Source organism: Anser brachyrhynchus, assembly GCF_964034855.1.
Source record: "Anser brachyrhynchus genome assembly, chromosome: 1".
NCBI classification, from domain to species: Eukaryota; Metazoa; Chordata; class Aves; order Anseriformes; family Anatidae; genus Anser; species Anser brachyrhynchus.
The window spans coordinates 15,704,283-15,717,181 of NC_137694.1; the positions used below are offsets into that span (position 1 = coordinate 15,704,283).

Below are 12,899 nucleotides of genomic sequence, written 5' to 3' on the forward strand. Positions count from 1 at the left end.
AGGCAGCGTTGGTGTCCCACCACACGTGGGATAAGAGGGAGAAGAGAAGTGGGTGTATATGCAGTGGGTAAAGAAGGGATGCAGATATGAAACAAACTGTATGGTCATGATCAAAGAAACTTGACTCGATGATCCTTAAGGGCCCCTTTCAACTCGGGATATTCTGCGATTCTAAACTTATTAAAAAAGGAAAGTTTCCTCCCCTAAATTACTACATTATTTATTGATACTAAGACTGAACAGCTACAGATGGGCAGTGTTCTCATAGAATTCAGTCTGGCATTTTTCCACATTGTCTTTGCACAACACTCAAGTCATAAAACAGCCTCTTTCCAACACCCAAATGGCACAACAGAGCTTTCCCACAGAGCGGCAAGCTCAAACCGCTACTCACGGGACCCAAGTTGGCTTCCTCTGCCTCGTAGATGTAATGGTCGAGCGAGATGAAGTAATAGCCAGGCTCTACTTGATTGCACTGACGTCCAAACATGTGGGGCCGGCACTCACACTGGCCAGATTCACTCGAGCAGCTAAAATGGAAGAACGGTGAATGTACAGCGCTGCTTGGCTCTGACAAGACACTGCTAGAGCTACCCCCAGGTTTTACATTTTAAGTGGCACCAGAGGAGAAGTGCTCCTGGATGCAGAAGCATCTAGACAGGAGGTGGTACTAGGACCTGATCCCAAGCTCTACAGCTGGCTCATCGGTGCTGTCAAGACGTCAGGGCTCAGCCCAGCTGGCGTTCCCCCAAGCAGCGCCCAGGCACGGCCTCGGAGCGAGCACGGGCCAGGGACCATTTCCAACAGACGGCCTGCGTGGTTTCCCCTGTCTGGATGGCGAGAGGACCGAATGCTACAGATGCAAGAAGTTCCTCGGGGCCACACAGCAGTCCTGGGAGAACTTCACTTGCTTTTACAGTCATCCAGAGCCAAGAGGCACGTCTGTCCTTTGGCTCCAGGCGTGCAAGCCAGGCAAGCAGCTGATCTGCTCGTCTGGGCTTGTGCAGAGCAAGAACATGCACGACCCTGCACGCCCCGGGATGCCAGGCTGCTCTGGTACACGGCAGAGCACATCCCAGGAGGTTGCCCGAGGTAGCTCGGCACGGCACTACCAGCCCAGACCGTGCCCAGCTCCTTCACGCTGGGATGGGCACAGCCAAAGACGTGGGACAGCGAAGGTCTGTCCACAGTGGCATGGACAGATCCACCTCCTTCGTAACAAGCCATTTTATTTTCTCAGTGTAGCTTTATCCCCAGACTGCCTTTCCACATTTTTATTGTCCCCGAACAGGCCACCCTGCATTATGAAGAATGCGTGGGTAGGTTTTATTTTTGAAGAGACCTGCTTACACTTTCTCATGGGAGGGTTTCTTAGTCCACCAAAAGATGTTGCTTTCCCTAAATTTTAAATTTAATGCAGAAATCTTTTCTAAAATCACAACCCTCTGAGTTTCCTTGAAAATCTGCAGACTTTTTAAGCCTCGTCTAAAAGTAATTTTTACCCAAAAAACTTTTGAAATTATGGAGATTCACTTCAGCGTCTGCTTTTAGGTGCTAAAGTGCCCCAGCTGCCCCAGGAGGGGAGCTGGGAAATTTCCCCTCCGGGGACGCCGAGGCTGCAACCTCTGCGGTTTGCGTGGGGATGAATTTGGGGCGAGGTGTGGCTGCCCCAGGTGCTGCATCCCACACCCTGGGCGGGAGCCAGGCGGTGGCAACCAAGAAACGGTAGAGAGCAAACCAGGGAACGTGGCATTAATCCATCCCCCCGGGAAACTGCTGTGGTTTCAGACAAAACTGAGACATTTCAAAGGGTCTGTGGAGGGAAGGAAGAAGAAAAGAGGACAAAGGAATGTGCTGCTCTTGAAAAGCCATGAACCCAATGCAGGGGAAACTTCTCTGATGGGAGGAGTGGTCTGGCTACCCAAAATGCCTGTCTGGACATTTAAGGCAGGACTTTCCATACTCTTACCAATGGATGCATCTTCAAAAGCTAGGTTTCTGTCTGAACAACTTCCCCTTCCCCAGCGGGCACTTGCAGACCCACATCCAACCCCCTGCAGCACCGCAGGGGCAATGCAGCAGTACTGCACTGCTAACACATTTCCCTCCAGACAGACAGACAGACTGGCTAAAGGGCCATTGGGGGAGAAAACCAAGAGCAGGCTCAGCACAGAAGAAATGCAGACGCCTCTATCGCCCCTTGCAGCAATCAAGATGTGCCACTTTCTGCATGTCAGAGCAGAAAATCCCGAATGCTGCCCTCCAGAAAACACTAAGGTGTTGTGATGGCAAACGAAGCGAAACTTGCTGAGGTGAATGATTGCAGGAGAGGAACTGAGCTGGGACTCACTTGTTGTGCAGTGCTCCCCCCTGGTCGCAGTCGCAGGGCCGACATCCATCCATGTCATTGCTCAGGCCCCAGTGCTCCGGCTGCAGGAGGAGACATCACCGATTTAACCCCATCCACCCCAAAAGCACAGTGTCATTTCACAATACTCAATATAAGCCACTCCAGGCTGTCCCCCTTGTCGAGCTCTCCTCCATTCTTCCGACTGGTTCAGGAGCTTGAGAAATAAACCCCTTTTCCACCCAGCTTTAAAATACAGCTTCCAGAGGACTCCAGCTCTTTGGCTTCACCCTTATTGCACCATTTACTTCGGATGTGGGCTCCTGACCCACAAAAGGGCTGGGAAAACGACAGCCCAGCACACTGTGCCTGAGCGAAGAGCAGCATGTGGGCTGGTGGGGTTTGAGTTGGGCTCTGCCTGTGCAGGGCTGTTCCTCTACAGCTGGCTCAGCAGACAGACAGCCTTGTTTAGCTTTACCGTATAGTTTACTGTCAGATAAGAGAGCCTGTCAATGTTTATACAAACACATCCCTTTATTTGACAGGCTGTTTCTGTAACACTCCAGCACATGTAAACAATGTATGGAAATGTATGTGTAGGAATTAATCCCTGCCTGAAAAATGGCCAGCATAAAAAATCTTTTTTTTTGTTAGCACTTCTTCTCAGACCTTTTTGTCTTTTGCATCAAAAGGGCTCTCGCAGAACTGCCCTAGATCTCCTTTTCACAGAGCAACTGCAATAGGTGCCCTAACGTCTTACTCCTTACACGCACTGCAATTAATTTCCAGATGCTCTCACCTGCCTTGACTCTCCCCTAGCACACATCCCAGCTCCCCATCCGTAACACAGCGTGCTCCATGGCTCCTCACACCCCGAGGTGCCCGCTGCAGCCTGGACCTCAGGATCCTGCCTGCAGGCGAGTGCAGATTGAGGCCAGCACCTTGCTCCCTGCTTTCCGCATACCAACATCCCTCACACCAGCATCTTCTAATTATTCTTACCGTAATCTACTTACCAGGCACTGACTGCACTGCTTTCCTGTCACCAGGCGCTTACAATAGCAGTTTCCTGTCTCTGAATCACAAGGATTCCCTCCGGGATGGGTACCCAGAGGATTACATGCACAAGCTAGATGGGGAAATACAAATAGGCAGGTAAAAACACAGGACTTTGGTTACCTTTTAGACAGCATCCCATTTAAATATTTATATTTAAGCTTCCTCTCATTTCCCAGGTCAGAGATTAATTGCACAGTTTGCCCACCGCCCATCCCAGTAAAACTTCCCTGGCTTAGAGGCTTAAAAACAAACACGGAGGGTTCCGCTATTTCCACTGCGTGTATTCCCCAGGATCAGCTGGGGAGCTGAGTTTTAGTGGAGGGTGGACTCCAAGCTGCAGCAAATCTACAAGAATGTTTTTCCTTTAGCAAAACATGAAAGAAAGGAAAAGAAAAACCACCCCAGAAACCAAGCTCTCCCAGCACTAGCAGCTCCTCAAAGAGCTTTTGATCCCACAGAAAGGAACATATGTTTTTACTCACACTGACAGCCCGCTGGGTCATCGGCACTCAGACCATAGAAACCTTCTTTGCAGAGGTCGCAACGCTCCCCTTCGACAAATAATTTACAACGGCACTGTCCAGCAATGAGGCCAGTAGAGAAATCGGTGTAGCGATCACATATGCCACCATTCTGGGAGCCAGCTGGGTCACAGTTACAGGCTAAGAAGGAAGCATTGGGCACATTTTATTGACTGCCGCAACAGAAAAGGCCAAGTCTCACACTGAATTATTTAAGCTCGCCTGCTGCGTAGAGAGCAGGCACCATTACCACAAGGATTAGACATGACATGGGTTGTACATGTAGCGGCCAAATGCATTTCCAGATTTTTGAAGAGAAAACAAAACCCAGCCAGCCTCACTCAAGACCTCCAAGATAACCACCTCCTCTCCAGGATCTTCGGGACGAAAGAAGGGGTGGAGAAGAGAGCAGAAGCTATGGTAAATCCTAAATCCTCCAGAGCAAGCCCTAGGGATGACAACCCAGGCACCACGACTCCAGCCAGGAGTGGGGCTGCACTTACGCTCGCAGACGTCCGGGTCCCGCAGGTCCCTCTCGGGGTGCTGGAAGTAGAAGGGCTTGCACTGCTCGCAGTTGCGTCCCACGGTGTTGTGCTGGCAGTCGTCACAAACCCCCCCGCTGGTGTTCCCCGTGGCCATGTACACGGCCATGTCGAAGTGGCACTGGGTGGAGTGGCCGTTGCAATTGCACCCTGTGACAATGACAAAAAGCACCGTTTAGCCTCAGGGGAGACGCGAGCCTGCAGAAAAGGCATGCCAAAGTCTGCTGAAGAACATGCAGAACTTCATGGATGGTCACAAATCCCACAACCCACTCATTCAAAAACACGTTAATGCTCTAAAAGCAAGAAATAGCAGACTTCAGACCTGCATTTTATCCAAACTCACTTTTGCATGCGTTAGTATTGCGGCCTTCGGCAGGTCGCCAGGGTAAGTCGTGGTAGAAATCCAAACACTGCTCACAGTTTAAGCCTTTGGTATTATGTCTGCACATGCAGTGCCCGTGGACCTGTCATTAAAAACATATATATATAAAAAAATGAGAGGAATATAGTTGGTTATTTAAGATGATGGGAAAAAAATACAAACACGCTGCTTCAGTTCATTCAAACTACAGCCAGTACATAACAGATATACTTTTGGGGACTTTAATGCACATAAGAGGACAAAGGGCCACAGGAGCACCCCTTGCCTGCCTAGGTAAGAATGTCCTCATGCAAACTTGTCCTTCTTTCCTTTCCAGAACAAACGCATGAAAAATGCTTTCAGACACAAACAAGGACAGCACAGTTGCACCTAAATAATCGCAGAAGTGTCTTAAAGATAAGAATTAGCTGTTTATTACCTGTTAATTAGATGTTAACACGCATCTTGTTAAATCAGCACGTCAATTCTGGCCTACTGTCACCCTGCCTTCGTTCTCGAAGCCAAGAGCAGAGACCACCACAGTCTGGATGGGTTTTATCCATCAGCCCAAGTTTGCCTTCAACACACAAGCACTGAACAGGCAAACAGTGACTGTGTGACAGCCACTGCCCTTGGTGACGGGGACTACCAGCACCTGACCCACAATTTCAGAGGCAAACCTGGTCTTGCTGCCGGTCAGGTGGAGGAGACCTTGGGAGAAAGCTCGGAGCAATGGAGCGTACCTGCATCCTGCGGCCCCTGGGGCAACCCACACAACCTCCCCCTATGCCTCTGCACTTCCATGCAGTTAATAACTCACTCATTAACAGGGCTGCTATTACCGTTCGTCAGGCAAAAATCAAGGGCAAACCCACAAGCCAGAAGGGATGGGGCACTCACACAGCAGCATGCAAGGTAGGCAGCAGGATTTTCCTCCAGAGCCTCCGGTTAACTGATCAGGGCTACAACTATACAGACTGATAGCCCCCACTTCTCAGCAGATAAGGACTGATACAAACGCAGATTTTGTTTGATTCATCAATGGGCTTCATCCTTTGAAGCCCCTGCTTACTTCAATCTTAGGGCAACCAAGACAATCCACACGTCTCAAGCCCATACTGTCTCCAGCCCATCAGAATACCCTCCCTTTCTGCCCTCCTGCCTTTTAATTTCATCAGCTCTTTAACATAATTAGAAAAGGAATGCTAGAACCATTTTCACTGAATCTGAGCTCTCTGTGCTTGATTAATGCCAATAACAGAAAGGCTCACTGACAGAAAGGCTCACTGTCAAAGAGTAGTTTTCAATGGTTTTCTTGTTTGAAAGTTAAGGGTGGAGGGGGACTCACATTTCTCCTATCACATCTTCACTTCATTGTTTTTAAATCACTTTAAAAAACGACAGAACCAGGAACAGCTCTGGGGAGAAAAGTGAGAATATTCACCATTCCTTCCACCTCCTCCTCAAAGCCCTCCACCGGGGCACACTCGCTGGCGTGTCCGTAGCAGAAGCAGTTCCCGCGCACCACCATGTCGTAAATGGCATAGTAGTACTTCTCCCTGATCTCCATCCGTGAGTCCAGGAGGTTATCTCCCAGCGTGTGCAGCTTGACGAACTTGATTCTCAGATTTGTGATCTTCAAGAGGTCTGCAGAGGACACCAGAAAAAAAAACATGTTTTGGAGTTATTTACCAGATATTGTACTGAATGGGAGGAAGCCAGCAGTGACTTCCCAAACACGCTTCCTATGGGCAGATTAGATCAGATTTAATTTCAGCACTTAACATACTATACACATCGTATCACTTCATATTCCTAACATCCAAAAATTGCATTAATTTACTACATGCTGATCACTGTGAAAGTTAGTTTAAGCTTAATTAAAAGTTCTAGTCTGTTTTACTGTAGGCATATGCAGGCACAGGCACAAATATTAAATGCATGTACACCAGCACCACCGAGGAGACACTGGTTCTCTCCACACTTTGGGGTTTAAAGTGTAAAATGGGGGTGATATTAAGGAACTGCTGACAAACGGACCAGAAGCTTTAAAAGTTATGAGCCTTTTGGACAAAAATCTTGGTTGGCAACAAGACACAAATATATTCTTCTTTCTTATACACCCAACTTGCCCAGCAAATTTAATTAGTTGTACTTTGCTGAAAGAGGCAACACTTCATCAGCGATCAAACACAAAAGAGTTCTCAAGGGATAATCTGCGTAAACGCAATATTGCCATAATTAATTCAATCTACACGTCCACTTGGATATTACGCGTAATTTCTTATGGGCTTGAAACAAGGCTTGAAAAAGCACTTCAAACCAATGAAAGCAGACCCTCTCTCCTTTAAAACTTTGAATAAAAAAGATTCAAGCAATATAGCAACTAGCAGACACTCTTTTTCTTCAGATATTTTTTTACTTCAGATTTATTTGCCTGCTACAGGCATTTTTGTTTTATGACCACATCTGCACGGACCAGTCATTCAGTGCTACCAAGGCCAGCCATCCAGAAGCTGTGATTTAGAGGTTCTGAACTCTAAAACATAAAACACAACCCTGATGTTAACAACAAAATGATGTTAAGTACGTTTGTAGCTCTGATCCTTTGCTCTCTGAAAACCCTGCAATTACATGATCATGTCCAAGGCTTCTCTCAGCGACTGCATGTACTTTGGGGAGGGGAGTTCTTTAGCAAAAATATTTCCCACAACAAATAAGAAAAGGACCAACTCCAATGACGTGCATAAGAACGATCACTTGAATTGACACCAGTGATTGTTATTTCCCAGTAGACCACTGTCTCAGGAAAAGAAGCCATACCAGAAACGTGTTCATACAACTTCAAAATTATTACCAGGGTAAATGCATGACTTTATTTGTGGCTTATTTTTTTAGATAGCAAATAACTAAGAACAGAAACCCTTTCAAATAAGCCTGGAAGATGACTGCATACATACTTTGAATCCTTGGACTGTACGGATCTTCAATTCTAAAAGCAGGATCTAAGACACGATATATTACCTGGAGGAAAAACAGTACAATGAAAGATTCAGAGAATCTGCATTTGTATGGAAAAAGCCTATACAATCAACATATTGAAGAAAACCCTCTGACCTCTCCCTCAGTTGAAGGTTCAATGTCGGAGTATCGGGAATCACAAATGATATCATCCACTTTCTTCATGGGTCCAGTTGAAATCCCAGGAAACGAGCTCTCACAGTCGTATGCAAAATACCTATATACTTGCCATGTTTTTCCAAAATCCGATGATCTTTCTATCAACATTGCGGCAGGACGGAATGTCTAGTGATGGGAAAACCAAAGGAGATTCTACTTGGTTAATTGTTGTTTGCATTTACACTGAGCACCTTTAAGCATGAGCAATCCACACATCTGGATTTTAATCTCTCTTCTCTCTCTGCAGTGCTTATATCCAATATTTACCCTTTCAGCCTTTACTGCTGATATTCTACTTTCTGCTCAGAGGCAGACCTTCAAAATAACGCACATCAAACCACAGACCAGACAGCATTCAGCAATCGAGCACCCAAACTTGCAAGTTTCTCAGATTCCAAATCCTTTCTCAAAACTGGAGATTAAAGCAGGGCTCTATGGAGACAAAAGGATTTTTTCCACTGCTTGTGGGAAGCGGCACAGCCTTCTTCCTTGCCATACCTCGTCACCTCATCTTCCACAGAGACATATTGGGTCTCACCTCCTGTCCCCAGAGCAGGAATCTCTTTAAGGAACCGAGGTGTTGAGCTTCATTCCCTCGTACTGCACCCAGCTCCCCCGAGTCCCAAAACCCTACTCCACCTTCCTTCTTCCCTGCATGTATTCCACTCCAGAACAACAAGCTAATGAGATTTTTAAAAAAGATTTTGAATCCCTTTGATCCCCAAATCTTGTAACAATAGTAATGTTTCCATTAACTGCATTCCAAAACACAGGCACTAATGTAGTACCTGGCTTGCAGCAAGAAGTGCCAACAGTCCTTTCATTGATCAGATGGATTCAGACAAGGCACTCAAGGAGCCAAGCACACAAAACATTTCAGTCACAGCTGGAAAGAATTTTTTTTCTCCTGGTTCCTGGCTGAAAACACCACCTGCCTTACAGACTGGTATCTCACCCAACAGAAAACACAGTGACATCGGGGTAAGGCAGCTCGAGCAGCTATCCCACAAAGCCAGCAAATCATCCCTAAAAAAAACATCTTTTTCCCCTGCAGCCTTCATCCTGACCAAGATCCCAACGAGCCCAGAGGCACTGGTACCCGGTGAGGGTCCCTCACTGCTGGGGACCCGCAGAGGGGAACACCTTCCACCTCAGCCAACACCTTAAGGCAAGGGGAAAAACCCAAGCCGATGCCTCAAGGCAAAGGAACTGGCTCTCCTGGAAAGCTGGCGGGTATAAGTTAGGAGATTAATTTGTTTACATACAAGGAGATTTAGCCCTGCAGGGACTGTGGGCCCTGAATCCTCAGCTGAAGGCTGCCTGTGATTTAGGATGTACAGGACATAATCTGCCATTCCAAGACATCTGTTTGGAAAGAAACAAAGACACTTTGTGTACAGATGTTCCTTCTTCCTGAAGACCTTTACATTTGCCAAATGAAAACTGATAGCATGGCCAATTTTATTTTTTTTAAAGAAAAACCCTTGCTACTATATGACTTAGGTAATGATCTTCTAGAAACACAACTACTGCAGAGAGGCAAACGACCTGGATTTTGTGTGACTCCTTCCGCAGCCCCGCACACTTGAAGTTTAAACACAACTCAAGTCACAGCTCACCCTTCCTTCGTGACTTCAGGAGTTAATGGTTGGCAGATCTAAAAATCAGGCTAAACAGCTCAAAGAGAGCGCCCGTTCCAAACGTCGACCTGCGAAGGACTCTTGCTTCCTTGTGTTTTAGGAGACTTGTGGGGCTCTGTGCAGGGCTCTCACTGAGGGTGTGGATAAGGCCGTGGTGTCCTTACCTTGAAGGTCATGATGAGATGAGTGAAATGAAACTCGGCCTCCAGGTTCAGCTGGATAGTCACATTTTCCAGACCTGCAGGGGCAGAGCAAAGAAACTGCAACAAACAAGGACACCCGTCAGTCTCTGCAGGCTGGTGGCACAGGGCCTCTTTTCTTCGCCGCTTGGATCTGATGTCAGAAAGGGATTTAGTGCATTAGTAAAGTTACAGGGAGACAGCAAGGAGCTGCTGAGGACCGTATCACACCGGGACTGCTGTGCATCACCTGCAGAGACACCCTGCAGCTACACCCAAAGCGTGAGCCGGCACTGCTGTGATCTCAGAGCGCGTAACGTGGCTAACACCAACGGATGCAGGATGAGGACAAGGGCTGGATCCTGGCACCGAGGTGCTCGGTGGCTGGTAAGGGCAAGGATGCTGAGCCCAGCCCCAGGCTGTCCTCACACAACACAGCCCATGGGGCAGCAACCCAGCCCTGGCACCCCAAATCTCACCGTCCGCTGGTGGGGACTGTTCCCCATCTCTTTTCACTCGCTCTGGATTCTCCTGTCCATCCAGACGCAGGAACTGTTTCTTTATAACCTATTTTTTGGAATGCCCCTAAGCCAACTATCCCAGCCCTGCCTTGCCACCGTAGGAAACCACGACAAACAAAAGGTTTTCCCAACTGTGCTGCACAACTACCTACGGTCAAAGACTCTGTGCAGAAAGGAAGCAAAACAGTTAGAAATACTACTTTGCCATGTGAAAAGACCTCTCAAAACAGCTGGATACTAATTATGCTGAAGTTAGAAACAAAACAAAAATCAAGTGAGATTTACAGAGTGGAGGAAGGGTAAGAAATGGAAAGAATAAACTGATAAACACTTAAATTTTCAACTAGCTGTGACTTCATGTAGAGTGTGCAGCAACAGTCCCTTCTGCTGCGTGCCTGAATGGAAGAAAACATGAATTGGACAGAAAGAATCATTTGTTTTTCACTCTTGAAGGACATTTTCATGACCTTATGAGCTAAGAACTTTTCTGTCTGAATGCTGCCAAGCTTGTTGCAAAAAACATGAATTATTTGGAACGCTACAAGAGAGCCACTAGAGATGAGCAGCTTGCCAGTCTGATCTAAATTGTTAAAAAAAAATGGTTAAAAAGGATTTAGAGAAAATCTTTCTTTACTGGACAGCAGAAATGTTACAAGTATTACCACGTTATTTTAACATAGAGTCAGATAGCTCCCGCTAATGCATGTGCAGAAATCCCATCCTGTGCATCTGGCTTTAAGGCTTTAGGGCAGGATGAAAATCTAGATGCCTCGCTTTGTGTAGGGAAGCACGCCAAAAGCAAAACCATAAAAGCAAAAAAGGGCAGAGGAAGGGTGAAAAATAAAATAAAAAGGCCACCAAACTAACACGCAATATATATTGAAAAAAAAAATAAAAATTGCTGGCTCGTTTCTGGTGTTCATTTCACCGTTTGGCACGCGAGTACAGGAACATAGGGTGCCTGGGGCAGGGAAGGCAGGGAGGTGGAGGTCTGAGGGCAGGACCACAGCCCGGCAGCCCCCAGCCCACCTCCTTCCCCCGGCTCCCCCAGCGGCAGCGGTGAAGCGGGGAAGCCCTGCGGCGCTTCCTGCCTTGGCTGCCCCGGGATGCTCGCCGCTGGAAGGCTGCGCCGCTGCCTCTGCCCAAACATGAGGCAGATCTGGAGCCGGGGTGGGAAACTTCTCTTTTTAGGAAAGGATTCTCACAGAGCGGCGGGAGAGAGCTCTTTCCAGCACTCCTGGAGGGTTCGCGGGGCTTCGTTACGGACACACAAAAGCAGCCAGTTTTACTCAGCCCTCCGCTACCAGCGTGATCCTTCCCACAGCAGCGATTACCAGCCCTGAGCTAACAGCAAACACGTCGGTACCCTCAGACAAAAGAAGGGAAAGCGACTCCCAGCCCGGGGAACGGTTCCCAGACAAGCTGCATACCGTTTTCTGACTGCCACCAGAGCTTCAGGCGATTCGGAGCAAATGTGGTGACCACGTTTTCGATGCGATGGCTGTCGGGATTGAGGGTGTCATGGAAGGGATCCTCAGAGTCGCATATGAAACATTTTTTGTCCTCCTGAAACAACAAGATAACTGGCATTACTGATTTTATCCACGGGGCAATAGTTGTTTCCTGCAGATAAGAGTATTTTCCATCCATATCACATTCCTCTGAATTTTGCCTGCAGGAGGCATCGAAGGTGTGGTGTTCGTTTTGTTTTTTTTATAATTGATAAGTGTATTTACCTTTTCGAATTAATGCAAATTGCCCGATGGAAGATATGCCAGGAATTCCATACACTGTGTTTCTATGAGAGCACACTTCCCAGCTGAGCTGCGGGTTCAGGAAATCCCTGCCAGCATGCCGATTCCCCAGCAGAGCTCATAACCAGAGGCAGCATCTCCAGAAAATCCCTGAACCGAAACGTACGCACGCAAAACTGCACCTTCAAAAACTTGAGTGATGTAACCCTGGCTTTTAGGGGCTAGCTTTGAGCCGTAAGTTCTCCACGGTAGGGACATCCCCATGGAGTCTCAATGCACGTGTAGCCCACCGGTGATTCACTGACCGGGTCTTTTTCCTGTAGGGTTAGCTCTATGCTGAATCCGGCTTTTCAGGCTCCTACCTACACCGCATCCAGGCACCTTCACCCGTGACTGCTGTCTCAAGCTAAGCACGCAAACCCAGCCTGCACACCCTACAAGACAGCTGGGTACAAGCCTGGCACATGTTTTTTTGGGAAAATGGACAAGCGCTTCTTCACCAAAAGGACAAAAACCCACCGTGACTTTTGCTATATACACTACTTTTACACAGGGCTGCCAAAACCATGCAAAGCTTGCAAGGTAAGACTCGAGCTGAACCGAAAGGGAGGGTTTCTGCCAGAAATTAACCACGTGTGGCAGTGCAGGGGGGGCAGAGGGGCTCCTAACGCTGCAGGGGCGCCCAGCCCCGGCACAGCAGCAGCCGAGCGCTGCGGGCTCCATCCCTGCAGCGCGGCTGGGGAGACGGACGCGCGGTGCTTTGCCAGCCAGGAACACGTGAGCTGGCAGGTC

General features: G+C 47.9%; 1 protein-coding gene across 4 annotated transcripts in view; it reads right to left on the reverse strand.

The window, feature by feature from the left end:
* The window catches only part of LAMB1 (laminin subunit beta 1), a 42,085-nt gene that overhangs the window by 27,522 nt on the left and 1,664 nt on the right, over positions 1-12,899 (reverse strand). For all 4 annotated transcript variants that reach the window (XM_080561463.1, XM_080561464.1, XM_080561465.1 and 1 more), the window contains exons 4-14: positions 11,784-11,919; positions 9,818-9,891; positions 7,951-8,139; positions 7,794-7,857; positions 6,278-6,480; positions 4,816-4,936; positions 4,431-4,619; positions 3,889-4,068; positions 3,364-3,476; positions 2,351-2,430; positions 395-530 (exon numbers count right to left, since the gene is read on the reverse strand). In XM_080561463.1, coding sequence (XP_080417589.1) covers positions 395-530; positions 2,351-2,430; positions 3,364-3,476; positions 3,889-4,068; positions 4,431-4,619; positions 4,816-4,936; positions 6,278-6,480; positions 7,794-7,857; positions 7,951-8,139; positions 9,818-9,891; positions 11,784-11,919 — 1,485 coding nt within the window. The remainder of the gene's footprint in view (positions 1-394; positions 531-2,350; positions 2,431-3,363; positions 3,477-3,888; positions 4,069-4,430; positions 4,620-4,815; positions 4,937-6,277; positions 6,481-7,793; positions 7,858-7,950; positions 8,140-9,817; positions 9,892-11,783; positions 11,920-12,899) is intronic.